We start from the raw sequence: 26,975 nt of genomic DNA, 5'->3' as shown, positions 1-26,975 counted from the left end.
TTAGGACCACAAAATTCAAAAGTTTTCTTTATATATTTAAACTCTGTGTCAAGTCAAATCATATCATTCTTTAAAAAACAGAAAGAGTAATTATTATAATAAAGTATACATATTTATCATTATTTTTCTAAAGAATAAAGAATAATACCAAATTTAAATAAACAAGTAAAAATAAATAAAAACATATTTCAAATCATGATATCTTACAAATTATAATCCGCCCCGCCCGCCCGCCCGCCCGCCCGCAAACGGTGCAATTAAAAATGGTATTTCCTTATTTGTAACAAAAAGTTTGAGTTACACAGTATTTTGAATTTCAAATTCACTCTCTCCCCTCTCTCTATAAAACCCTAATAAATGTTTTTGGGTTGTTGAATTTTTTTGCAGTTTTGAACAAGTTCAGGTTCGATTCTCGTTTGGATCCTTTAATTCCTTTGAATTTATCGATTAACTTGTTTTGTGTTCTTCGTTTTTTTATTTTTTAATGTTTAATCGGTTTAGTTTACAGTCTTGTGTTGTGATCCGCTAAATTTTCGTGTATATGTTTGTGTTGTGATGAAAAATTCATATTTTTGCTTCCATTGTTTGTTATATATATATATACTGAAATTGTTGTTATTAAGTATGAATAGATAGATAGCGGACTGGTTGTTGTTGCTACAGTTCTGTCATGTGTGGCTAGGTTTACTTTGGAGCAGCTTAACTAGGAGGAGGGAGAGGGGGGGGGGGGATTCGTAGATTAAACATTCGGCTAAAAAATGGTCAAATTGTGTACGTGGTACTTGTTGCAGGTGGGAGTTGATAGGTATCTTATGGAATTAGTAGGTGAAATTTGGCTTGGGCACTAGGATTATTAAAAAAAAGTTAAAATAGGGTGGAATGGATATGTTGAATTTATATAGCCAACACACTAGTTTGGGATTGAAGCGGGTTGAGTTGGTTTAAGTTGTGTTGTTTCCTTTCGAGCATCATGAAATAAATGAAGGTTTTGATAGATTTGACATTAAGTCTAGAAACAGTCAAATTGTGTACCTGGCACTTGATGCAGGTGGGAGTTGATAGGTATCCTGTGGAGTGCATGCAAGCTAGCCTGGACACTGTGTTTATCAAAAAATAAAATAAAATAGAGTGGAACGGATACACTGAATTTATATAGCCAACACACTAGTTTGGGATTGAAGCGTATTGAGTTGATATAAGTTGTGTGGTTCCTTTCGAGCATTACAAAGTAAATGAGAGTTTCTGTAGATTTGATATTCAGTCTGAAATTTATCAAATTGTGATGAATCCTCTGAATAGGGACGAATGGAGTGTAATGGATACACTGGATTTATACAATCAACCCACTAGATTTAAGTTGTGTAGTTTCTGGTAATTTTTTGCCAAATTGGTGAGTTTTTGTTTGAACAATTTGATATAATGTAGTGTCCTCTTCCTGCTTTCACACTGTTGATATTGATTTTGAGGTTACAATATAACAACAACAACAACAAACAACAACAAACCAAACCTAGTGTAGTCCCATAAGCGAGGTTTAGGGAGGTCGAATGTGTGCAGACCTCACCCATATCTTGTGGAGGTAGAGAGGTTGTTTCTGGAAAATCCTCAGCTCTAGTAACACACATTAAAATCAGTTTAACGGGAAATACAGAAGTAAAGAGGACATAACAAGGTTTGAGGTTACAATGTGGAAGTTAATCTTGCTTTCTGGGTCTTCTTTTAACTATGTGTAAGATTCAATTTTGGAACTTGAATGGGCTATGGTTAAGCCGGATAACTTTTCAAACTCAAAAGTTATAAAAAGAAGAAGCTATTTGATTCTGTTGTACGGAGCTTAGTATTAAGCTGTAGAGCTGGAAATAAGGTTCGCAGATGGAGTGTGAAGGGTTCTTGAGATACTGTCACGTTGGTATCATACTTTCGCTGGCCGTGCTTTCCTTTCCATTGATTGCAGCCCGATTTAACTTCTACTTAGCTAAAAATACATGAAAGCACCCTTCGGGGTGACTCAGTGGTTTGAGCTTGGGACTTCCATGTTGGAGGTCTCAAGTTTGAGACCCCTTGCCAGCGAAAGCAAGGGGTTTGCCTTCTGGGTCGAGCTCGTCGCACTAGGCTTGTCTAGTGCGGGTTACCTCTCCTATGTGGTTTGCGAGCTATTGCATAGGAGCGGGTTTTACCCTGTGCTCACCCAAAAGGGTAGCGGCTGTGGGTTTCCCTTGCTGTTAAAAAAAAAATCAAAAAAAAATCATGAAAGCATGCAACTTGCAGTTTGCAAGTCTATTCATTTCTGCTTCTCGCCATGGTGTATGTTAAAAGTCAACTTTAAGCGTTACTGCAGAAGTGTATTTAGTAAATCAAAGATACTTGAATTACTGCTAGTTCTTGTCCCTTGCGTTATGATGAAAATAAAACCCTAGCATAACTTCAAATTTATCTGTCTTTCCCTGTTCTTGATATATAATTTCACTTGACATTTTAGGAATTATACTGTCGAAGCTAACCCTTGAGATATCACGACTGTGCAAAGCATGAGTTCCCAAGAAAGTAGTGCACAACCAATTAGGCGTACAAGGTCCCAGTCAAGAAGAAATACTGTTCTAAATGTGGATCTAAATGCTGCACCGCCAGCTGAGAACAGAATTCAGGAAGGAGATCCTATTCATGTTGTGTCTGGGGATACACCACAAGGACGAAGAGGTTCCTCTTTGACAGCTGGAGCAATTGATGTTGAGGCACTTGATGATGATGTGATTATATCATCCCCTAGGGCGTTTGCAGTAGTATGTACTTCCCCATACTATTCTATTTTCCTTTGTTAAGATTGTTTAGTGGTACATCATGTTTGTGATTACGGCTGATGTTCACATCAAGTCTAATATGTTAGATATCTTCTCATTTTTCATTAGGCTAAGAACAACTCTAGAAGGAATCAAGGACGGGTTATTGTGCTTGATGTGGATTCTGGTAATTTATTCTTCTCTTAAGCCTGTTACACCTGCAGGTTATTTGTTTGTGTTTAGCTATAGAACTTTTTTTTCCCAATCAAGAGCTATAGAACTTTTTTATTTGCTTTAGATAGGAATGATCTGACTAGAATTGCTTAGAGTAACCTCTTTTTTTCTTCTTTAAAGGTTAAGTAGATATGTGATTGTAATTATAGTATTCTCTTTATGAGTGGAGCAAGATGATCTTTCCTGGACCTATGATAATCGTCTCTTTCTTTGAGGATTCCAATTCAATGTACGAAATTTGTGCACTCAAGGAGTGTCTGTTCTGATGGAATGGAGGATTTTATTAATTCTTCAGGATTAAAATGAATCTTAAAGTGACATATTACTTCGCCAGTATCAACTGAACTTTCTTTAGAGTATATTCTTTTTCTAATCCTCTAATGGTTGGGAGAAGGAGGAGTGTGTAGATAACAAAATATACACAAGGTATTTGAGCTATGGCATGTATGGTGTTCTAATTAATTTTGCATCAAAAGTGCTTGACCTGATGTACTTTTGAGTTAGTACATTTGCATGGAGAGCTTGGCTTGAGTTATTTCTTCCATTACCCTTTGTGATTGACTTTGGTTGGAGCATGGCTATTGCAGAGGACCGTGCGTCTAGGGGTAACAGTCGCAACAGGCATAGAAGAGTCTCTACAAATCAAGCAGCAAACAATGGTGATATTCACATAGACCTAGAAGGACATAGCTGCCCAAAGGTACAGTCCATGTACTATATTTTGTTTATTTAAAAGAATATATTTTATGGATCTACCATCTCAAGTTTCGAAACGTTATTCTAATTAATTTTGTTCCCCATGCCAGAGAGTTGATCTAAGAAGTGCAATACCAGCACCACCAAAAGAGCCTACATTCAGCTGTCCAGTGTGCATGGGTCCATTAGTTGAGGAGATGTCAACGAAATGTGGTCACATTTTCTGCAAGGCGTGCATTAAAGCATCCATTGCTGCTCAGGGAAAATGTCCTACGTGTAGGAGGAAACTGGCCGCGAAAGACACCATAAGAGTATATCTTCCTGCCACAAATTAAGTCCAAGGTTTGTTTACCGCTCCCTCTTAACTTTTTTCTCTCTGTCCCCCTCTATTTCCTGAATAAATGGATAAGGATTTATTCTTTTATGTGCTTGTGTTATAATCTTTTCTGTCCACACAGGAAGTGCTATCGTTTGGTTCACTCCTTAAAGCTTTGCTACCTTTGCAGGTAGAACATGTCATGGCTATTATATAACATGGTTGATCACCTTCTTTGACAGGATTTTGCTATCATTTACATGACCTCTGGATGAAGTGTATGACTATGTGAGTGGAAGGGAAAGTATGACTGGAAATACTTTTTCAGTTTAGCTTTAGGTCTGAATCATTGATGGTACTCTTACAGTATGTGCCTTTAAAAGATTGGTGTAATTAGTAAATGGATTTAAGCTACATGCATTGACAACTTTTGTGATATCATTTGTGTAATATACCTTGAAGAAAATCTATGAACCATTCAGCAAGTTCTTGCCTATTCCCCTCCCCCACCCCCCACCCTTTTTTTAATAACCTAGAAATTCTCGAGCCAGTGGTACGCGGGTTGAACATGGTGTTCCCTTTTTCAATATCTGATACTTCCTCGGAGTGTCTTGTCAATGAAGAATATAGGGATGAATCATGGTTTTTTCTTCAACTTTTATCAATGAAGAAGAAAGTAGCAAACTAAGCTAGAATAGCTTTAGGCCTGTGTCTAGATTGGTGAAATGAAAAGAGCTACAAGAAGATCATAAGTGGAGAAATGGGTTCACCACCAAAGGTCTAGTTGGATGGTTGAGATTCTTGTATCCTTAACCAGTTGGGTTCAAATCCTATGCCCTATGAATAGAGACCATTTTGGTACATAGGCACTTTACTTCCTCATGGTCTATTCAAATCCTATGAATAGAGACCATTTTGGTACATAGGCACTTTACTTCCTCATAGTCTATTCATCGTGAATCGAGATTAGTCAGATCAGTGGACTTCAATAAATTGGATATCTTGAAAAATCGATTTCCTATTGTAATTGGATTTATATCAAGGCAAATCCTCCAAGGTTTTTGAATTCAATTACGTAGAAGATGAGAAGAAAGATATAGTGCACAAATATCTTTCTCATCCACACCATTTCGATATCGACTATTTAATAGAATGAAATTTAAATCCTTATGAGATTTTATATTATTGCATATTGATCGTTCGTAAGCTATCATACTCACTTCTTTTTCCCTATTTAACCAGATGATATTTGAATCTTACTGGCTTAACCACTTAAGTATGTTCTTTTTATAGATTAACACAATCTACACACACAAATATGGAACCAATTGGGTTGCATAATACATTGTACACGACCAAGAAACACAAATTTGTCAAAATACTAGAAACTATAGTAGCATCAATAATAAACAAAATTCACCTGATATGTTTATTTCCCAGTTCTTTTTCATTGAAATACAAATAAAGCTTCAACCATTGACCAAACTCTTCATAAAAGTCGGACTGGAGTAAGATAAGGACGAGTTTTTTTGGGTATATATGATTTTTTGCTCGAACTAAGTATACATACGTATAATTCATCATAGTCTTCTGAATCTTGGATTTGCCTCTCCAATTAGGTGGAAGCTTGACCATCTTTGCCTTGAGTTAGATACTTTGCAACCATAATCATTATGGCCACAAAGGGTTGAATACTAACAAATGAGGCATTAGCTATTGCTTCTTCCTTGACTTCATACTCAATTGTTGATTTTGTGATACATGTTTCTTTACCTTTCTCTACGACTTCAAACTTAACTTTATAAAGTGTAAATCCAACATCAAGAAGTCCACCTTCCACCACTTGAGCTATTTTCACCCTCTTATCATCATCAATAACAACAAATTTCTCTTTGTGAGATGTCAAAAGTGGTGTTCCTGGTGGAAATGTTACTCTGAGGACTGAATCAACACCACCATCACCTTCAAGTATATCGACCTTATGAACGATATTCGGAAGCTCTTTAACTACAATATGTGCTAGTTGAATAGTGCCATAGATTTTCCAAGCTTCATTTGCTGGCACATGAACTTCAATCTCTTCAGAAATTGTTCCAAACATGTTGTTTGTTAGAGTGAAAAATATAGTAGTTTTTATTATTGTATGTTTTCCTGTTAATGTACACTAAGTTATATGTATATATATATACATAAAAAAAAGAGATAATATTTGGAGCATATAATTGTTAGGCCTTGCCGAATGAATCTTATGTGATGTTGATATATGGCCGGCCAATTGTACCATCACACCTCACTATAAACGCCTCGTTCGTATCGAGATATTTTAAAACTTATGTAGAGACTGATACTACCTTCGTCACATTTTAAATGTCATTTTTCGGATTTCAAGAATGAAACAAGTCTATTTTTTATCATAAATTATCCATAGATCTTTTAAACAATTTGAATTATTAATTATTGTTACTAATAGTACTTTTTATGTAGTTTACAAATATATAAATTTCATTTCAAATAAATTAAAGATTTTATGCGCAAATTTCTATCAAACTTAAACTGTTTGACTCTCAAGACATAAAAGGTGTTATGTAAATTGGGACAGAGGGAGTATATACGTTTATTTGGATGTTAGGAAAAAAAAAAAGCAAAAAGAAAAACCTAATTTTCTAATGTTGTAAAAATAACAAAATTATTAAAATTTAAAATCTTAAATAGTATTTATGTTTCAATAATTCAAAATTAAAGAAGGATAATGCATCAATAATTTTTGTCTAATGAAAAATCAAATATGCGCGGATCTTTCAATGTAAATTACTTTAATTACCAGAAAATATTGTAATATATGAAAGTTTAAAATATTTGATCAAAATATTAACCTATACTATTTCTGTATCTGGTTTTATAACAATAAAGAATTTATTATTTTATGAAAAATAATGAACTAGCAATAAAAATGGGAATACAGTAAACTAAAGTAATTAATATTTGATAAGGTTATACTAAAAAGGGCCATTTTACAAAGATCCTACACCACTATTAATTAAATTATGGCAACTTTATAGCAAAGTTTGCATAATTGCGCTTCATAGCAAATATAGAAACTGTATAATTCGCTATACATATACAGTTGAAGCAAATTGTATAAAACGAAGTGTATAAAACAAGAAAGAGAAAGACACTTGGGCAGAGAACTGTATAAAAACGAAGTGTATAAAACGAATTGTATTATTATAAGTGTAAAGAGCGATTATATACAATTTGAATTTGTATAAAATGAGAAAGAGAGAAAGACAAAAGAGATTTGACAAGGAATATACAATTGAATCGAATTATATAAAACGAGAAAGAGAGAAATTAATACAATTTGAAAATTGTATAAAACGAGAAAGAGAGAAAGACAAAAGAAACTGGGCAAGGGAGTATTTTTATTGTACAATTATAAGTGTATATGTCACGACCCAAATTGAGCCGCGACTGGCACCCACACTTAACCTCGTATGTGAGCAAACCAACCAATCTAAACCTTAATCATTTCAATATAATATCAACAGAAAGTAATGCGGAAGACTTAAACTCATTAATAAAAACCAATTCAATAACTTCTAAAAACTCAACAACTATTATTATCCCCAAAATCTAGAAGTCATCATCACAAGAACATCTATCCTCAAATTACTAAGACTAAGAGTATCTAAGAAACTAAACATAAATAAAAAGCTAGTCCATGCCGGAACTTCAAGGCATCAAGACATGAAGGAGAAGATCCAGTCCAAGCTAGAAGCATTAGCTCACCCTGAAATCCGGTGTAATAAAGACTGGCTAGAGTTGCGGTTCATTTGAACTTGACGGTACGTTTGCTGCACTCCACAAATAACAAAGAAAGAAACACACAAGTAGGGGTCAGTACAAAACACGGGTACTGAGTAGATATCATCGGCCAACTCAGAATAGAAAACAGTATATATCAGATCATATCATAAATCAACTACAATACTCAATCTGTAGCAACAACATGTACAAGAATCTTTGATAAATAATGTCAAGTACACTCATGAGGACTCAAGCCTCCATATCATACTCATTTGAGAATTAGGTTCATTAAATTGAGTATATTAACATCTTTCAAGATTCATTATCTTTATTCCTCTCGTGTCGGTACGTGGCACTCCGATCCTCATCATACTATCCTGGTGTCGGAACGTGACAATCCGATCCCCTATTACTATGTGTCGGAACGTGACACTCCGATCCCCTAATTCTACGTGTCGGTTCATGACACTCGATCCCCTAATTCTACGTGTCGATTCGTGACACCCGATCCCCTAATTCTACGTGTCGGTTCGTGACACCCGATCCCCTAATTCTACGTGTCGGTTCGTGACACCCGCTCCACTAATCTCATTCTGTCAATTCATCAAGCCTTCTCTTATACCGAGGCATCATCATCTCATTACTTTAGTTCATCAAGCCTTCTTTTACATCAAGGCATTATCATTAACAAAGAGTTTTTTCAAGATTTAGGATTCAATAGCCTCATCAGGCTTATTTTATCACAATTACATAATCACATTCATGCAAGCATACAATTAAGCATATAGAAGGGTTTACAACACTACCCAATACATATCATTCGCTATTAAGAGTTTACTATGAAAAGCATAAACCATAACCTACCTCCACCGAAGAATTTTGATCAAGCAAGCTAATCCTCAAAATCTTTGCTTTCTTCTTCGTTTCTCCTCTCTCTCTCGATCGTTTCTCCCTCTCTTTCTGTTCTTTTCTTTTTCTTATTCAAACCCTCTTTCTTTTACCCTAATTAGCATATAATTAAGTATAAAAGATGGTGAATTAACCCATTAATTAATTCAAGGTTATCTCTTTTAACCCTCAAGTAGTTAAATTATTAACATTAACCCACTAAATTTATAATTATAGCAGGAATAGTCCAAAACGTCCCTTAAAACATTTAAAGAAATCCGACCCCGCCTGGGATTACGCAGCCTGTGACGGGCCGTCGTGCCTGCGACGGTCCGTCCTGCTGGGTCGTTGCAGAGTTCAGAGACTAAATTTCTGTGGAAGATGTATGACGGACCGTCGTGGGCACGACGGTCCGTCCTGCCATTCCATTACGAAGTTCAGAGAGTCGATTTCAATACCCAAATTTCAGAATTCTAAGTGTTTTGGAACGAGACCCCCTCGACGGTCCGTCGTGGGATCCGTCGTCTCAGCCAGTTTTTCCAGAAATAAAATCTGCTGCTCAAAACGACTAAACAGGTCGTTACAGTATAGGACGAAAAAATATGTACTTGCATGTGTATATACAATTTTCTCACGCTTTATACAAACAGAAACACAATTTATACATTTCGCTTCTGTTCGTATAAGTGAGAAAGGCGAGGGTGGCGAGCGAGATTCGGGAGAGTGGAGAGCGAGATCTGGAAGATGGGAGAGAGGAGAACAAAAATATATGTATTTATACAATTTTCTCTGCTTTATACAATTAGAAATAACTTTTTATACACTTGTGTTTGTATAAAAAATGAGGAAGCGAGCGAGAGATTGGAGGAGAGTGGCGAGCGAGATATTTGGGAGAGAGGCGCCTGACAATTTGTTGCAAACGTTTGCTATGAAGCACAATTAAATCAAATCATAGTTACTCCATTTATTTTAGGTTATTAGTTTGCTATTATATATAATTTTTCCATTGAATTATATAAGTATTAAATTATCTCCTAAACTACGATTTTACATTATTAGTTATTTTCCTCATTTCCATTTAGTTGGCACGTCATAAAAAACTAACTTAGCATATGTGTTTTGTATATTTCGTGTCAATTAATAAAATTATATATAATAAGAATAAAATTATTTAAAAATAATAATTGATGTTAAAATAAATATTATATTTATTTGAATGATTATAATTTCGTATATCGAACTTAAAAAGTATTAATTACTATACTAGCGAACAATTATCAGGAGTTAATCAGTTTGTCGCGATTGAGTTACTGAGAGTGAAACAGAAGACCTCGTGATTAGGGACGAAGCCAACTTATTATTTGGGAATGGACTTTCGTGGAAATGAAAAAGTCCTTTATCGAATTGAAACTAATGACTTAATACTCCGAGAAAACAAAAGAGGGAGTCAAAAATAGGTTGTGAGTTTTGTTTTGTTTGAGTTAGGAATTAGGAGATTGAATTGAGTTTTGGTAATTTTAAAGGAAATTCTTATATAATATATATGTTATTTGATTAATTACGCTTTTAAGTGTTAATTTATTTTTATTATCATATAGACATTATTTTAGCTTTAATAACCATTTGATTAAACATATAGTAAAATTGTATTTAAATTGTATATTAGGTGAAGTTCTTATAAAAATGTATAAAGTTATATTAAAATTGTATTAAATATAAACAATCGGTGGTCTGATAGTGGTCATTACGAAAAAAAAACTATGAAAATATTAACGTTGTGCTAAAATTATATATATAAATATAATCTATAGTTATAATACAATTCAATTTTAATATTATATATTATAAATTTGATAGTATTTATTCATAATAAATATAATATATTTTTAACGATGTAAATTTTAATTTAAATAGTATTCAAACGTTTCAAATTCACATACACTACTTATATTATATTTGTATTAAGAATGTTTTGTCATATATTAGGTGAAGTTCTAATAAAATGTATTAAGGTTATATCAAAATTGTATTAAATGTATAAAAATTCTGAGAAATATGTACTAAATTTGTATTAAAATTATATTAAAAAATAATAATTTTGTGGTAAGAAAGACTGATATGTGTAGGAGTAAGAGATATGTTATAATTAGAAAATAAAGTTATATAATATATTATTTATATAAATTAGTTGAATTAAATTGTGTTGGTTCAAAACTGAAAATATATTATTAATATAATTTAAAATGTAAAATATTTTTTTGATTTTATTTAACGAAACTTCGAATATTTGATGCATCGCGAAATTGTGGTCTTTGCATCGAATACCAGATCAAATTATTTGAGGAAAAGAACTGACGTTGCATCAAAAAATTGAATTAGTTCAATTTGATTTTTAGTATTTATGTTTACCCCTAATAAGTTGTTCGGTTTATGAAATGTCTCTCTAAGTGTGCTAATAAATTATTCTATGATACGTAGTCAAATGTTAGAAAATTCATTTCTCATCAATAATTCAATTAAGAAGTTCGAACCCTTGTTTCAATTAATCCTTTGATTGGATCATTAGCTAAAATATATTTTTGTAACATATTAAGGTATCCCATTAGTAAATCAATTTGATCTGATTTAACAAATGTTGATACGATGGATTGATTTGTGCATACATGCAGAAAATTTTTCATTATTATAGCGATATTCCAAAAAAAAAAAGATTATTAAATTAAACAAAGAATCTTTAACTTTTAATGCTGAAGCCTTAAATTTAAATTAAATTTCTAAGATATTTATTATCGATTTTTTATTTTTAACGATTCAATTTTTATTTTATCAATAAAAAATACTCTTATAATTATATCCATGAACTATAAAAAATGATATACCTAAAAATTTCTTTATTGACCATTTTTATTTTAGACGTAATTGTTCAAATTCTAGAAAACTCATCGATAAATTGAGGTAACAACATTTATTGTCTTGTTTTTGTCATAATTAAACGTGATAATGTACAACTACCCCTCAACCTATGTTTGAAATCTTAGAGACACCCTTATACTATACTAAGATTCTATTGCCCCTAAACTTATTTCATAAATAATTTTCTATCTCTTTTCGATTTACGTGGCACTATCTTGTGAGTTCAGCATGTGCTGATATTTTTTTTGAACTAGTGTCACGTAAACTGAAAAGGAATAGAAAATTATTTATAATATAAGTTTAAGAGTAATATGACTTTAGTATACTAAAAGTATGTTTTTGGGATTTGAGACATAAGTTTGTGAAACTAATTATGCATTTTCGCTAATTAAATCGAAGATTATACTAATTTGTGTCTGAGAAAAGAGAAGGTGTGGCAACTACTCTGTTAATAATTTTAATACAAAAAAGTATGTGCAGGCAAAATTAGGTCATACAGCACAGAAAAATTGAAGATGGCAATGGAGATGAGGAGAATTTTTCTGAGGAAATGTAATGGTATTCGCTCTATCTCTTCGTTTCATGTATTACATTCTTATTCTTCTTCACAGCGTAGTGAAGTAAAGGGTAGAGTTGGGTTAAGTAGTAGTAGCAATTTTGAGTGCTTAGATGATGCTGTTACTCTCTTCCATCAAATGGTTACAATGAAGCCTCTTCCTTCAGTTGTCGATTTCTCTAAATTGTTTAAGAATATGATAAGTATGAAGCATTACGCTGCTGTGATTTCTCTTTTTCGACAAATGCAGAAATTGGGTATCCAAATTGATGGAATCATTTTGACTAGTGTGATTAACAGTTATTGCATGATGCATCGTGCTGATTGTGGATTTTGGGTGTTATCGATTTACTTAAAGAGTGGTTTTGCATTTGATGTTGTCATCTTTACAACCCTAATAAGGGGATTCTTTGCTGAAAATAAGGTTAAAGATGCTGTAGAATTGTTCAAAAAATTGGTTACAGAGGAGATTTGTGAGCCTGATGAAGTCATGTATGCAACTGTCATGAATGGACTCTAAATTTTTTAAGAATATGATAAGTATGAAGCATTACTCTGTTGTGATTTCTCTTTTTCGACAAATGCTGAAATTGGGTATCCAAATTGATGGTGTCATTTTGACTAGTGTGATTAACAGTTATTGCATGATGCATCGTGCTGATTGTGGATTTTGGGTGTTATCGATTTACTTAAAGAGTGGTTTTGCATTTGATGTTGTCATCTTTACAACCCTAATAAGGGGATTCTTTACTGAAAATAAGGTTAAAGATGCTGTTGAATTGTTCATAAAATTGGTTACAGAGAAGATTTGTGAGCCTGATGAAGTCATGTATGCAACTGTCATGAATGGACTCTAAATTTTTTAAGAATATGATAAGTATGAAGCATTACTCTGTTGTGATTTCTCTTTTTCGACAAATGCTGAAATTGGGTATCCAAATTGATGGTGTCATTTTGACTAGTGTGATTAACAGTTATTGCATGATGCATCGTGCTGATTGTGGATTTTGGGTGTTATCGATTTACTTAAAGAGTGGTTTTGCATTTGATGTTGTCATCTTTACAACCCTAATAAGGGGATTCTTTACTGAAAATAAGGTTAAAGATGCTGTTGAATTGTTCATAAAATTGGTTACAGAGAAGATTTGTGAGCCTGATGAAGTCATGTATGCAATCGTCATGAATGGACTCAGTAAAAGGGGTCATACTCAAAAACCTTTAAGTTTGCTACGGTTAATGGAACAAGGGAACACTAAACCAAAAACAATTCACTACAATATCGTAATAGATGCCCTATGCAATGATGGGAACTCAGATACTGCTATCAACTTTTTGAATGAGATGAAGCAAAAAGGCATTCATCCAGTCATATCAACGTATAATTCATTGATTGATAGTTTGTGTAAGCTCGGTCAGTGGGAAATGGTTAAAAATTTGTTCTCGGAGATGGTGAACCTTAATATGTATCCAGATGTGCGCACCTTCAACATACTAACAGATGGACTATGCAAAGAAGGGAAAGTTGAAGATGCCGAAGAAGTAATGAAACAAATGGTTGAAAAGGGTGTCGAGCCTAATGTAATCACCTACAATGTGATAATGGATGGATATTGTTTGCGTGGTCAACTATATAAAGCAAGGAGAATTTTTTATATCTTGATAGATAAGGGCATTGAGCCTACCATTTTTAGCTATAACATACTAATAAATGGATATTGTAAGAAAAAGAAAATTGACAAGGCCATGCAATTGTTTTGTGAAATTTCTCAAAAGGGATTAAAGCCTGATATTGTTAGCTACAATACTATCTTGCAAGGTCTGTTTGAAGTTGGAAGAATTGGTGTTGCAAAACAATTGTTTGTTGAGATGGTATCTACTGGGCCGGTACCTAACTTATCCACTCATAACACTTTGCTTGATGGTTATTTTAAGTACGGACTTGTTGAAGAAGCTATGTCACTCTTTAATAAGTTGGAAAGAAAGACAGAAAATATTGACATTGTATCTTACAATATTATCATTAATGGGTTGTGTAAAAACGGTAAACTCGATGAAGCTTATGCTATTTTTGAGAAGCTTTCTTCAGTGGGATTGATTCTGAATGTGAGAACATACAATACAATGATAACTGGATTTTGTCTACAAGGGTTGTTAGATGAAGCTAAAGATATGCTTAGAAAAATGGAGGGGGACAATTGTCTTCCAAACAATGTCACTTACAATGTTATTGTGCAAGGGTATCTTAGGTGTAGGAAAATAAATGAAATGGTAACTTTTATGAATGAAATGACTGGGAGGGGCTTCTCATTTGACGCAACTACAGCTAAGTTACTGGTAAAGGAAATAAGTGAGAATACTTCCATCCTTGAGATGATACCAAAGCTCCACACGGAAAAGAAGTAAAAATTGCTATCGCTCGGTTTTTTCGGCTATGTTTTAAGCTTTGATACAGTTTTGTTTATCACCTCAAATGAAATTGAATCCAATGCAATTGTGGAAGATGAAATATGGCAATGAAAATGTTGCTTTGGCTTTCAGGCTGGCTTATCGAGGAGGTACATCACTGTTGATGTTTTGATTGTTTTTCCACTATTTTTTATCTTGGAAATCAGATATTAATGTTCTCTTGATATGAGAAATAGTGTGAGTTACCCTTATGTGTACATATTATAAGTTTAGGAATATCATATCCAATGCTATTTGTTTTCAACATGTATTGTCATTTTCTATCTATTTGAGAATAAATAACAATGTCCTTCAATATATTGAGGAGTAGCATATTTCAGACAGGCACTCCATTATATGATGTCAATTTTATTTACGTGTGGGTTTGCGGAACAGGTTCATCACGGTCACGCCAGAAGCTGAAGTTCTGAAAGCGAAGCAGCTGATGATAGGTACTATTTTCTGCTTCTTTTCTTTTTTTGATGCCCTCTTTAGTGTATTTGCTTCATACACAAGAATATTTGCAATAATGTACTTTATGATGGACTTGAGGAGTAACAATTTAAGCCACGCCAAAAAAAGAAGAGATTATACAAGAACAACAATTTTGAAAGAACAAATTTTGGAATACCTAGCAAGACTACTGGTTTTTAACTATAAAGCACACAAAATGAAGAAGGAAAAAGGGAACACTGAACACAAGAGTGGTGCAGTAATAATTGATATCAATACAACCCTCCATCACTTATTCACCACAACAAAGTTGTCTGAGGATTTATCTTGATTCTCTAAGGCTGATGTACTGGCAAAGAGAATTGTATATCGTCTTCCTTACATGCTATCTTGCAAAGAAAATTACACTGGTCAAGTAATCGGAAAAAGAAAGAGAAGCTACTCCATTTTATGTGGCACTTCTTTTCTTTTTAGCATGTTTAAAATAGAACAACGCCTTTCCATTATTGAAAATAATTTAATTATAAATTTCCCATTTTACCTTTGATGACATGCTTTTATAGCCACAAATATGACATGGCACGTTTAAGACTAGAAGTTCCTTTCTTTTGTCAAACTCTGTGTCCAGTGAAACCCCACCGCATAAAACTAAATGGAATAGGAAATAAGTTCCGTCTATACTTGCATATTTCCCAGGGTAAGAGCACTCACTATTTTTCACGAGATACTATTCAGGCCAAGGACCTGTAAGTTTTCAGTTCTTCTCTGCCTGGTGGCTCTGATGTATTTCTGTGCTAACTGGTTCCTTATCCAGCTTACACTTTAAGTTGCTTGACATGGATATGACTGCTGGTGCTAGATTACATTGAAGATAGGGTCTTGCATAAGGAACTTCAAGAGCTTTAGGGTGTTCCCTTCTGGTCCATTTGCTCCAGGACTGAATGTATCCTTGATGAAGCAAGACCTTGTAGCTGTTCTAATGGGCTTCCCTAATCTTCAGTCAGTTTTATACTTCTGCTGCCAAATGACAAATGATGCCTTGGTTACTATTGCAAGGAACCATTGTAATATGATCCAATTTCGTTTGTGTGTATTATCAAACCTCAAACTCATGTAACCCTTGAATTACTTGATGCTGGTTTTGGGGCCATTGTTCAACACTGCAAGTAATTCCAGCAACTCTCTCTTTCTGGCCTCCTTACGGACCGTATGTTTGAGTACATCAGGGTCCATGCTAGAAGTTAGAGATGCTTTCCTTAGCTTTTCTGGAGGATAAGCATCTATGCCTCCACTACGTGCTCTCTGGCTGTGATAGCCTCCGCAAGTTGGAGATTAGAGACTGCCCCTTTGGCGATGAGGCTCTGTTGTCCAACGGTGCAAAGCTGGAGAGATGTAATCCCTTAGGATGTCTAAATTGTTCAGTATGTATCCTTCTAGCTCAGAAGTTGCCAGGGCTTAATGTTGAAGTTATAGACGGGAAGGTAATCCGGACACGAGACAAGAAAGTTTCCCTGTGCATCATTATGTATCCTCTAGTAACTTGTTTTCTGGTGAAATGGTGTTGTCATGTACTTCTGAGCATGTATAGTTGAACTTTAATTGTAATTCTCTATGAAGAATAATGTGAACTAAGTCATTCATTTATATATCTCAAGTGCATATCATGACCTTGCAATATGATGCAAATGAAATCCCATTGGTTGTAACTTTCAAAAGGTATTTTATTGTTTTACTGTTCTTTCTTCTACATTGATAAATCTGCTTTAATACTAAAGAGATTATTACATCAAACAAATTAATAATACTCTGTTTGTCCTTAATTACTTATCCAATTTTGAATTGACACACCTATTAAGAAAATAATTATTAACATAGTGAGTCTACCATTTTACCTTTATTAATTATGAAGTATTAATTATGAAGTGGATGAATTTAAGAAATTCTAATTTTTTTTAAAGTACTTAATTGAGGGTATAGCCCAAAAATGGAAAAATGATAGAAATGTCACCTATAAGTTCTCTTATTACCATTATCTCCTATTAATTTTACAAATCTACAAAATCCATCATTTTCGCACATTAGAGTAATGTATCAATGCATCATATTAATGTATTTCGCAAATCAAATTAGTGTATCATGTATATAATGTACATAAAATAAGTTTATCATATATAAAATATAATGTATTTTTACTTAACGACTAATATATCTCGCGCCTCAAATTAATGTATCAGCACTTATATTATTGTATCAGTTTGAGGATTTATGTTATTATAAAATTATAAGGGCTAAATGATAATTTTACCTTAAAAGTATGTGATTTCTGTCATTTGCCCCACAAAAAAGATTGTCTATTCTTAATAACTGTAAAAAAATAAAAAGTGGACAAGTATAGTATTATTTTGTTATCAATAATTTCTTTTGATACTGATTACACATCCCCCAGATATTAATACTAGTTATACTTTCTCCGTCTCATTTTATGTGGCATTTTTTTCGTATTTTAAGATTTGAACAATTTTATTTTTAACCGTATATTTTTCATACATGTTTTTTAACATTTTGAGTTATCTAATTTATAGTACTCTTTACAAATATATCAATTTTATTTTTTTTAAATTGAAAATTTCATAGACCAAAATTAAATTGTTTGAATGTCAGAAATTCTTATTAGGTCACACTGAAAATTATTGAGAGCGATGAGCAGAATTTGTCTGAGGAATTGCAATGGTATTCTCTCTATCTCCTCTTCTTCAGGCAGTAATTTTGAATGTTTAGATGATGCTCTTACTCAATTCCATCAAATGGTTAAAAGGAAACCTCTTCCTTCAGTTGTCGATTTCTCTAAATTATTGAAGAATTTGATAAATAGGAAGCATTACTCAAATGTTGTTTCTTAAATTAGGTATACCAATTGATAGGTTCATCTTGACTAATGTGATTAACAGTTATTGCCTTGTGCATACTACTGATTGTGCATTTTCACTGTTATCTATTTACTTGAAGAATGGCATTCCGTTTGATACTGTTGTATAAGAGGAATTTTTGCTGAAAATAAGGTTAAGGATGCTGTGGAATTGTTCAAAAAATTAGTGAGAGAGAAAACTTGTGAGCCTGACGAATTCATGTATGCAATCGTAATGAATGGGTTAAGCAAAAGAGGTCATACTCAGAAAATTGTAAGTTTGCTACGGTTAATGGAACAAGGTAAAACTCAGCCCGATATATGTATCTACAACATTGTTATAGATGCTCATTGCAAAGATGGAAACTTAGATGCTGCTATCAACGTTCTGAATGAGATGAAACAGAAAGACATTTATCCCGATATAGTCACATATACTTCAATAATTGATGGTTTGTGTAAGTTTGGTCAGTGGGAGAAAGCTACGACTTTGTTCTCTGAGATGGTGAACATTCATATGTATCTAGATCTGCGCGTCTTCAATATACTAATAGATGGACTATGCAAAGAAGGGAAAGTTGAAGATGCGAGGAAGTAATCAGAAACATGGTTGGAAAGGGTGTAGAGCCTGATATATTCACTCATAGTATGATAATGGATGGATATTGTTTGCGTGGTGAAGTAGATAGAGCTAGGAGAATTTTCGATATCTTGATAGATAAGGGAATTGAGCCTACCATTTTTAGCTATAACATACTAATAAATGGTTACCGTAAGAAAAAGAATCTTGATGAGGCCATGCAATTGTTTAGTGAAATTTCTCAAAAGGGATTAAAGCCTAGTATTGTTACCTACAATACTATCTTACAAGGTCTGTTTGAAGTTGGAAGAATTGGTGTTGCAAAACAACTGTTTGTAGAGATGGAATCTGCAGGACTTGCCCCTGATTTATACATGTATGGTACTTTGCTTGATGGTTATTTCAAGTATGGACTTGTCGAAGAAGCTATGTCACTGTTTAATAAGTTGGAAAGGAAGATAGAAAATGTTAATATTATATATTACAATATTATCATTAATGGATTGTCTAAAAACGGTGAACTTGATAAAGCTCATGCCATTTTTGAGAAGCTTTCTTCAATGGGATTGGTTCCGGATGTGAGAACATACACTATTATGATAGCTGGATTTTGTCAACAAGAGCTGTTAGATGAAGCTAAGGATATGCTTAGAAAAATGGAAGACAACGGTTGTTTTCCAAACAATTTCACTTACAATATTATTTTGCGAGGATATCTTAGGTGCCGGAAAATAAATGAAATGGTAAGTTTTATGAAGGAGATGAATGGAAGGGGCTTCTCATTTGATGCAACTACAGCTGAGTTACTAGTAAATGCTATTAGTGAGAATCCTTCGGTCCTTGACATGTTACCAGAACTTCACGAGGAAATCAAGAAGTGAAAATTGTTTATCGCTTGGTTTTTTCAGCTGCAGTATGTGATACAATTTCCTTTTTATCCTTGCAAAAGGATTGACATCCAATGCAATTGCAGAAGTTGATGGCAATTAGAGCGTTGCTTGAGGTTTCTTAGGCAGACCTACTGAGGAGGTATATTGAATTTTGATATTTTGAGTTCTATATCCGTTTTTCTTTTTCTCAATTGCACCATAAATATGAAAATAAAATGGTAATCTTATCGAGTTAAATATAACAATGTTGAGTTTCATTATGTGTTTTAAGTCTAGTAATATCATTTATCAGGTGCTATTTAGTCATTGAATCTAATAGGAAATACTATAGTTGCCAGATTTGTGTTCTTTCCATTTGGCCTTGTCTGGTAAAGCATTTTGCAGCCCTTGAATCCTTCATTCACTTGTCAAAATTGAGAATTTGACAGTGCATGTGTAAAACTTAACCAATCTCTCTATTTGTTTCCGAACCCCATATCTGTAATCGAGTTCATCAAAAATCCCCAATTTACATGGTTGTCACCTTCTATATCTCCAGCTAAATCAATAGCCAAGTGCTCCTTATCTTCTTCTTCTTTTTTTTTGATCCAAAGCCTCATTACTTGTCTATCTTTAGTGAATGCCAACTGTTTTCTGTCCAATAATTTTCTGATAAATTGCTTCGATCTTCTTGCCAGCTGTTTGGCTAAAATTTATATACACTATCAATCAAACTAATGTATTTGAAATGTTTCAACTTTTTCGCGAGTTTAAAGCACCAATTATCATTTGTTTTCTTTTTCTGCCTGGACTATCACTCTCTATGTATTAAAGAACAGACCTCAACAATCAATTTTTCCCTTTTCTTCTTGAAAGATGGTGGTAGTTCAGGTAGAAAGAGAACAACTGACAGTAGAGGTGTGTATGATAGTTCAGTTCATGGAGGAGGAAAAGGAAACATCTTATAGTTGAGGTGTGAAACTCACAAAAAATCGATGTGTTTTTGACTATCAACTCTCCATTTTTCATGGGAGTTTATGTTGCATGTATATTCCTTGCAAAATGTTCGTTCTGGTGAAAATACTCCACTACTTTCGACACATCATCCTTGACAAATGACAACTTCACTTGGAGAGCCTAATATGGCATTTGTTCTACTCAAATGTATATTCAGTTGGCAATTTCTTATCCCGGTAAATAGTGTGGATAACTTTTTGGATTTTGTTAATTCCCTGTCTGCTTCATGTTTTGCTCTCTTGTAATCTTGCATTCATCTTAGTAGGGGCCTGTGGAGCTGGACTTGCAAATAAAAGGCTATTTTTATTACTTCTGTAAAATAGGAGTATTATTTATGTGTATGTTTTGAATTATAACTAAACTATGTGTTGCCTTCTTCTACCAATAGTGCGCCTTGTGGTCGAGCTTAATGCACCAGCGCCTTGTGGTTGAGACCCGTGCATATTGAAAGCAGCTTAGTGCACCTGTCTTTGCGCTCTTAACCTATATAAATTGGCTAATCAATTTGTAGTATTGTTTCGGCTTTCGGACTTGTTTTTGTCCCCTAAACAATATGCATGCACTATTTCTCTTATAACGATGATTTTTCATGCCTTTTTCAATTTATTTTGCCATAACATAGCAAATATTTATTCCAGATTTGTACTTTCCATCAGTGTAACGCAACTTGTGTTGTAAGCTCGGAAAAACATTGAACACCCATCAAATGCTTTGCCATTTTCTGTTTCTACGATCTGTGCCAGCAACTGCACTAAAGTGTCTTCAATCAAAAGAAAGATCCCGTCTCTCCAAAGGATATCGAATTGGAAGTGTTTCTCCATCATGATTCCTTCTTCAGATTGTGGACACTTCTGTATAGCTCCTCTTCCCGAGCACGCTTTGCAGCAAGAGCTTCCTCGTCAAGCACTTGGATAGGCGACCATTCAGGAAGTTTTAGCCAATCATCCTTCTTATTGACCAGAGAGTCGTAGTAGCTTCTCAAGGCTGGTTTTACTCTTATAGTAGCATAATCAACTGTTGTTCCCACAACTGCAAACATGACAGAATAACGAACAGCACCAAGTTGACCACCTGATAATCATCCAATAGAATCGGTCAGCTATTTATCAGGTTCATAGAGATCAAGCACGATCACTAGTACGTCTTGAGAGAAACATATCAGATTTGAAAAGCATAGATGCAAATGTTGTCATCAAAAACTTCAGCTCAAACTGCATCCAAACTGAACTTGATCAACTAATAGTATCGGTAATAGGAAAAAGAGTTGCAAATATTCCAATATAGCTTAGAAAGTAAGGGAAATATAGTTCACAAAGCTTCTGATATGCATTGTGACTTTGTGGGTTTCAAATCCAACCACAACAACAAACACAGTGAGATCCCACAGGTTGGGTCTGGGGAGTGGAAGTAGAGAGGTTGTTTCCGAAAGACTCTCGCTTGTGGGCTTCAAACCCAAAGAATAAAATATCAAAAACATAAGCAAGGGTAAACATGACCAATGTAGAGCACTTTCCAGATTACAGAGTAAAAGCTACAATCTTAACTGCTCTCCTCGCACAAGTATTTATCCAACATAGCTATGAGATTAAACAAAGCTTCTACACCATGAGAATACAACTTTATATTGAACTGATAAAAGGTATGATACATACAAGAGGTCTATCGATAGTATCGAAGCCATAATAAACTTTAAAAGTAGATGTGCTGAGAACACTTATTTTGAATTAATATCACGAAAATATCGGTGCCAACCCAACTAATTTGGAACAGGGGGACTTATGTTGCATGACCAGAATGTTGAAATACAAATGCATAGAGTAACTGTTGTTCACCAAACTACAGAAAATCGAAATACTTCCCATAATCATTGGATCACAAACTAAAGTGAGCATAACTAGCTCGTTTTTTTAAGTTGGAACTAACAAAACATCTTCAGCATATTTTAACTGATGCTTGGATTCATAAATTGAGCAAGAGGCCCATTAGATTTGCCACCCAAGGGTGTATCCTACTGGTCAATAAGGTGGGACGAGAACGAGGTCTCAAATTCAATCCCAGTAGGTGAACTCTTACCATCAACCTAAACCTGACCTTAGTGGGCAAAGTTACCCAATACTTGTGCTGGTGGGAACAGTACCCAAGGGAATAATCGCATAAGCTGGCCCAGACACTACAGGCATTAAAAACTTTGGATCCAACATCGAAATTCCAACAACTCTCCAGGGAATCATTTTATATGAATTGCAAAAGTATCACTCGCCTAAGAACTTCTTGCCAGGAGTCTCTTCCATTTGTTTGATCTTTTTTTATATATGATGCAAGGTTCCTCCAATTAAGAGACTTTTTTCCCGTTAAAGATTTTTAAAAAAAGGAAGTAGTGAACAAATCTAGCTGCCCTGATTAGCAAACAAACATGACCATGAAAAATCAGCAAAGGGGCTCGCTCAGTGAAACTATTTGTACCATGATTATTTATAAACACAACCTTTTTTTAAGAAGTAAATAAATATCTAAACACATGATGTCATTAGAAAGAAAGACCACATGTCTAGTTAATGTCTAAATTAGCCTATCCTGCTGGAGCCTTTGATGCACTGGCGGCTGGCGCACACACAGAAACACATTGAGAGAGAGTTGCAAATTTTACCTTGCAGACGTCCAAGTATAGCACCACTACCAAAACCTCCAATAGCTGAGTTCAGCAGATCATCAGGCTTTCCTGTTCTACTTGCTCTTACGAACTCACGAGCACCTGCCCACAAATAAAAAAGAACATATATTAACTTCAGATTTATGTGCCATTGGACACAAACAACACCACAGTAGTGAAACGGCTATGATCACTCTTTTGACTAAACTTCACCCATGGGCTTCTAAGAAATAGAAGATCTTAAGTGGAATCAACGTCCCAAGTCCAGAGCCAGGTTTTTCATATATAGTTGCAGTATGAGAGTCCATCGTGCAATGAAGACTGCATAAATTATGTGGATTAATTTGTTGTGGATAAAGCTGTTATAAACATTTTGAACAGTCTGTAAGAAGATGAGTTTATTCATGACAGCTAGACTAGATGACTGCTAAATCTGTGATAAAAATTAACATCACCAAAAAAGTGGAGTGTTCAAGAATAAAATATGTGAGGAATGCAGATGAGGTGAATAAGATTGTCACGTGTGGAATCTGAAAGATGCAAACTTATGAAGCAGAAATCTGAACAGAATACCAGATTATTGGCTTTCAAATTATAAGAGGAGAAATTAATAATACAATCAATCAAGTAACATCACTCCCATGTTAGTGGAAGTTGGCTTGAATTCTTTGTCTCCATTCTGCTCCATTCAAATTTATTCATTCTAACACTAAGATTGCCTTTTAATAGTAATTAGGGGCTCTCTATTCTCTAAACCGGTAAATCTCCCGTCATTCAAATCTAACCAAAATAGAAGGACTCCTAATAAACACGGGATCTAACATATGTGCAATATAGCAACATAAATCTTTATACCGACTAGTGTTTTCTTTAATGAGAATGGTAACTTCTTCTTCTATTTATCCCCAGGTATACTACATCAAAGTAGCCCCCTTCCAAAAGTATTACAAACTAAACAGACTCCATACCGACTAGTTTTTATAACTGTGGTACAACAAGAAGCTGGACTTATCAACCAAAAAAATAGAAAATAACACAAATCTAGAAGCCCAGTAGGTGGAATCTGCTATTGTCAGATCGATGGGTGATTTTAACAATAGAAAAATGTTGCGAGCGTATTTGAACCAAAAGGTGGATGAAGGATAATTTTACATCATTTACTAATTCATAGTGATATTTTTTGGCCCTTTTCTATTTCCATTTTGATGTTGCTGGGGGAAAATGTTGCAAAAAGGGGAGGGTCAGAGAAAGTAAGCAAATCTGTAGTACTAAAACAGCACACAACGTGGCCTAACATTTTCAACATCTTGGAAACAACATGTCTCCCCCAAACCAAATTCAAAATCAAATTCAACTCAACACAAGTCTTCATGACATGATTAAGAGATATAAAATTTTAAAACATGTAAAAGAGTGAGATTACCGCAATAACATGCAGTGACGATAGCAAAATTCGTTGCATAAGTTGCACAAATGTTTGCTAAGCCATGAACTTTCCTGTGCTTTGATACCAAACCAGCTCCTCCACCAGCCACCCCTAAATTCCATACAAAAAAAAAAGAGTTACAAATATCAAAATAACTTGTCAAAAATAACAATAAACTTAGATGAACAATCAATTGATCAAATCAACTATCTCAAATAAGTTTGAAATCGACTATTTAAATTTGCCCGCAGGAATCCGGTAGATTTTGCTCAAACAGTGTATACGTGTTAATAAATTCATTAAATTTATACATATATTAACTTTAGCATCCAGTTATTATCACTTAAAAATCGTCCTAAAATTCAAAATACATAAAACTTGAAATTCTGGCTTCGCCTATAAGTATATTCATTTCATTTTCACTGTATTTCGATCGATTTAATCACGTGTAAGCTCAAAATATCAATTTAAAAGCGTAAATCGAATTAAAATTAGGGTATCCGTGAGAACTAAAAAGTACCAGCTAAGAGAGTCGGAAAAAGAAACCGTTCCTTCCAATCTGATGATGATGAAGACGCAGATGAAACTTGTTCTTCTGAATCACTTTTACGCATGGAATCCATTGATTCTCGATTTCGATCTTCTAGTGAAAGTTGATCGGAATCGGAGAGATTTGAGTGACCCGAAACGAAAATAGGAGGACTGAGTTTTGGATTTAAAGAACCGGCCCAATTAAAAATGGGCTAGTCTAGATAAGAATTTGAAAACTTACAAGAATATACTATAATTAAATATAAATAAACTATAATACTATAATTAAATATAAATAAACTATAATTAAATATCATATTTATATGTTATATTTATAGTTTATATAACTACTCTATATAACAAATTTTATATTTGTTATGAAACTTTTGATTTGTATAATTCGCTACAAACATCTAATTTTATACGAATTTTTCGATTTTGTATAAATTCATTTATATATTATAATTTGTATAATAAGATCTATATTTATATAATTTTAAGTGTATATGACGAAAATATATGTATTTATATTTGTATATACACTTTTCTCTTGCTTTATACAAACACAAACATGTTTTATACATTTTATACCTAAATATATAAAATGACTAATTGAATACCGGAAATGGCTAATTCTTTATCGAATCAGATGACAAAAAAACGAGATGTTTGCTGCGAAATACAATAAAAATAAACTATGTCTATAACATTTAATTTGAATTAATAATTTATTATTTCATACAATTTTCCTATTTATAATACATGTTTAATACATATTACAAAGACCAATTTTTTATCAACATATATACAAGTTTATTGATGGATATTACATTATCATACATTCTAACACACTTACAATACAATATGTCAAATTCTTATCAAACAAACCTAACATATTCTAAAAAACGATTATAATACATATATATTGCATACATAATTCATTTTTAATACACATTGCAGATTTAACGTAACATTGTTATGTATTGCTATAAATGATAATAAATAAATAAAATATCGCTAAAATCAGTAATTATTTATTAAAAAGGTACCAATCCAAATAATTTTTCTTTAGAATTTTCACGATGCACCTTCCTTGTACAAATATCGAAAAAGTATACATCATTCTGATTAATTGTTAAAGTGAAATGAATTGATTAGATCATTCAACTAGCATAAATTTACACCAGGATTCAATCTATATGGACTTCTTCCTTCTTTTATTATACTTCTTGAGATATTTTTTTCCTTCTTTTTAGATTTTGATTTAACATCACGTGGGACGATCGAAAAAATATTCCTTCTATTCCAATTATTATATATATTACATTTTTTAGTCTTTTCAAAATAAAATATCACTTTTTTACTATTTTAAAATTATTATTTTTAATGATGTTGATGTGTACATCTTAACTAGTTGTAGCACTAAGCTAACTAGTAATTATGCACTTTATATTCTTTATTACCACTTTTGGATACATAATTAGGAAAGGAGATAGTAATTATTACACTTATGTAAAATGTAATTGACTAACTACATAAAAGTTGAATCATATAGGGGACAAAGATGAAAAAACTAGTGAAGGAAGGTACCTTTTTCTACACAAGTCTTTGGATGCTTCAATCATGGAATTAAAATATTAAATGATAAAATTAAATGTTAGTCCTTCAATTTTTTAATTAAATTTGGGTATATATCTAATAAAAAAATTAAAAATATAAATATATAATCAAAATTATCGAGTTCAATATAAATTTGCGAAATCACTGTTCAGGGCAAATATCACATTTGAATAAAGGATCTTTTTGATCTCTTTTTTCTTTTTTTTTTCTTGCACTCAAAATGTAAAATCCAAAAAAAAAAAAAAAAGGGAATTGATCAAAAAGTTGTTTCCTGTTACTTCTAAGCCCTTAA

At 33.3% G+C, this 26,975-nt stretch overlaps 4 protein-coding genes and 1 pseudogene across 7 annotated transcripts; 3 read left to right on the top strand and 2 right to left on the bottom strand.

Moving 5' to 3' along the window:
* The first annotated feature begins 236 nt into the window (after nt 1-236).
* On the top strand, nt 237-4,508 carry LOC101256594 (uncharacterized). Of its 2 annotated transcripts, none has more exons than XM_004240408.5 (6): nt 237-403; nt 2,480-2,780; nt 2,907-2,964; nt 3,599-3,711; nt 3,818-4,049; nt 4,266-4,508. In XM_004240408.5, exons 2-5 carry the CDS (start codon nt 2,529-2,531, stop codon nt 4,040-4,042), a joined length of 648 nt encoding a protein of 215 aa, XP_004240456.1. In that variant the 5' UTR covers nt 237-403; nt 2,480-2,528; the 3' UTR covers nt 4,043-4,049; nt 4,266-4,508. The 2 variants fall into 2 exon arrangements, with proteins under 2 accessions (XP_004240456.1, XP_010321802.1); XM_010323500.4 differs by having other exon boundaries at nt 286-403; nt 4,214-4,508.
* A 1,130-nt stretch (nt 4,509-5,638) lies between these two features.
* LOC101263521 (norbelladine synthase-like) lies at nt 5,639-6,124 on the bottom strand. Its single transcript, XM_004240583.1, has one exon. It carries the CDS (start codon nt 6,122-6,124, stop codon nt 5,639-5,641), a length of 486 nt encoding a protein of 161 aa, XP_004240631.1.
* Nucleotides 6,125-12,033: 5,909 nt separating this feature from the next.
* Nucleotides 12,034-16,800, top strand: LOC112941661 (putative pentatricopeptide repeat-containing protein At1g12700, mitochondrial). 3 transcript variants are annotated; one of them, XM_069298989.1, is made up of 3 exons: nt 12,034-12,705; nt 13,380-14,742; nt 15,029-16,800. In XM_069298989.1, the coding sequence occupies exons 1-2, from the start codon at nt 12,147-12,149 to the stop codon at nt 14,588-14,590; spliced, it is 1,770 nt and encodes a 589-aa protein (XP_069155090.1). In that variant the 5' UTR covers nt 12,034-12,146; the 3' UTR covers nt 14,591-14,742; nt 15,029-16,800. The 3 variants fall into 3 exon arrangements, with proteins under 3 accessions (XP_069155090.1, XP_069155088.1, XP_069155089.1); XM_069298987.1 differs by having other exon boundaries at nt 12,050-14,742; nt 15,029-15,084; nt 15,900-16,800; XM_069298988.1 differs by having other exon boundaries at nt 12,056-14,742; nt 15,029-15,084; nt 15,945-16,800.
* A 900-nt stretch (nt 16,801-17,700) lies between these two features.
* On the top strand, nt 17,701-19,715 carry LOC138349091 (pentatricopeptide repeat-containing protein At1g62930, chloroplastic-like; annotated as a pseudogene).
* A 1,306-nt stretch (nt 19,716-21,021) lies between these two features.
* LOC101255891 (uncharacterized) lies at nt 21,022-25,302 on the bottom strand. The gene is made up of 4 exons (XM_004240406.5): nt 25,053-25,302; nt 24,530-24,643; nt 23,104-23,208; nt 21,022-21,527 (listed from the first exon to the last, which is right to left on the bottom strand). The coding sequence occupies exons 1-4, from the start codon at nt 25,153-25,155 to the stop codon at nt 21,277-21,279; spliced, it is 573 nt and encodes a 190-aa protein (XP_004240454.1). The 5' UTR covers nt 25,156-25,302; the 3' UTR covers nt 21,022-21,276.
* Between the last annotated feature and the right edge of the window lie 1,673 nt (nt 25,303-26,975).

The sequence above is a fragment of the Solanum lycopersicum genome, chromosome 6, assembly GCF_036512215.1.
Source record: "Solanum lycopersicum chromosome 6, SLM_r2.1".
NCBI classification, from domain to species: Eukaryota; Viridiplantae; Streptophyta; class Magnoliopsida; order Solanales; family Solanaceae; genus Solanum; species Solanum lycopersicum.
The sequence above is the reverse complement of the archived record's forward strand: the minus strand, read 5'-3'. Positions and strand labels throughout refer to the sequence as shown.

Excerpts from the sequence above, each read along its gene's own strand:
- LOC101263521 (XM_004240583.1), bottom strand. The coding sequence starts at position 6,124 with ATGTTTGGAACAATTTCTGAAGAGATTGAAGTTCATGTGCCAGCAAAT.
- LOC101255891 (XM_004240406.5), bottom strand. The coding sequence starts at position 25,155 with ATGGATTCCATGCGTAAAAGTGATTCAGAAGAACAAGTTTCATCTGCG. Across the intron at positions 24,644-25,052 it reads TTTTCCGACTCTCTTAGCTG|GGGTGGCTGGTGGAGGAGCT; the intron begins GTACTTTTTAGT and ends TATGGAATTTAG. Across the intron at positions 21,528-23,103 it reads TATACTTGGACGTCTGCAAG|GTGGTCAACTTGGTGCTGTT; the intron begins GTAAAATTTGCA and ends GATGATTATCAG.
- LOC101256594 (XM_004240408.5), top strand. The coding sequence starts at position 2,529 with ATGAGTTCCCAAGAAAGTAGTGCACAACCAATTAGGCGTACAAGGTCC. Across the intron at positions 2,781-2,906 it reads CCCCTAGGGCGTTTGCAGTA|GCTAAGAACAACTCTAGAAG; the intron begins GTATGTACTTCC and ends ATTTTTCATTAG. Across the intron at positions 2,965-3,598 it reads TGTGCTTGATGTGGATTCTG|AGGACCGTGCGTCTAGGGGT; the intron begins GTAATTTATTCT and ends TGGCTATTGCAG.
- LOC112941661 (XM_069298989.1), top strand. The coding sequence starts at position 12,147 with ATGGCAATGGAGATGAGGAGAATTTTTCTGAGGAAATGTAATGGTATT. Across the intron at positions 12,706-13,379 it reads AACTGTCATGAATGGACTCT|GTAAAAGGGGTCATACTCAA; the intron begins AAATTTTTTAAG and ends TGAATGGACTCA.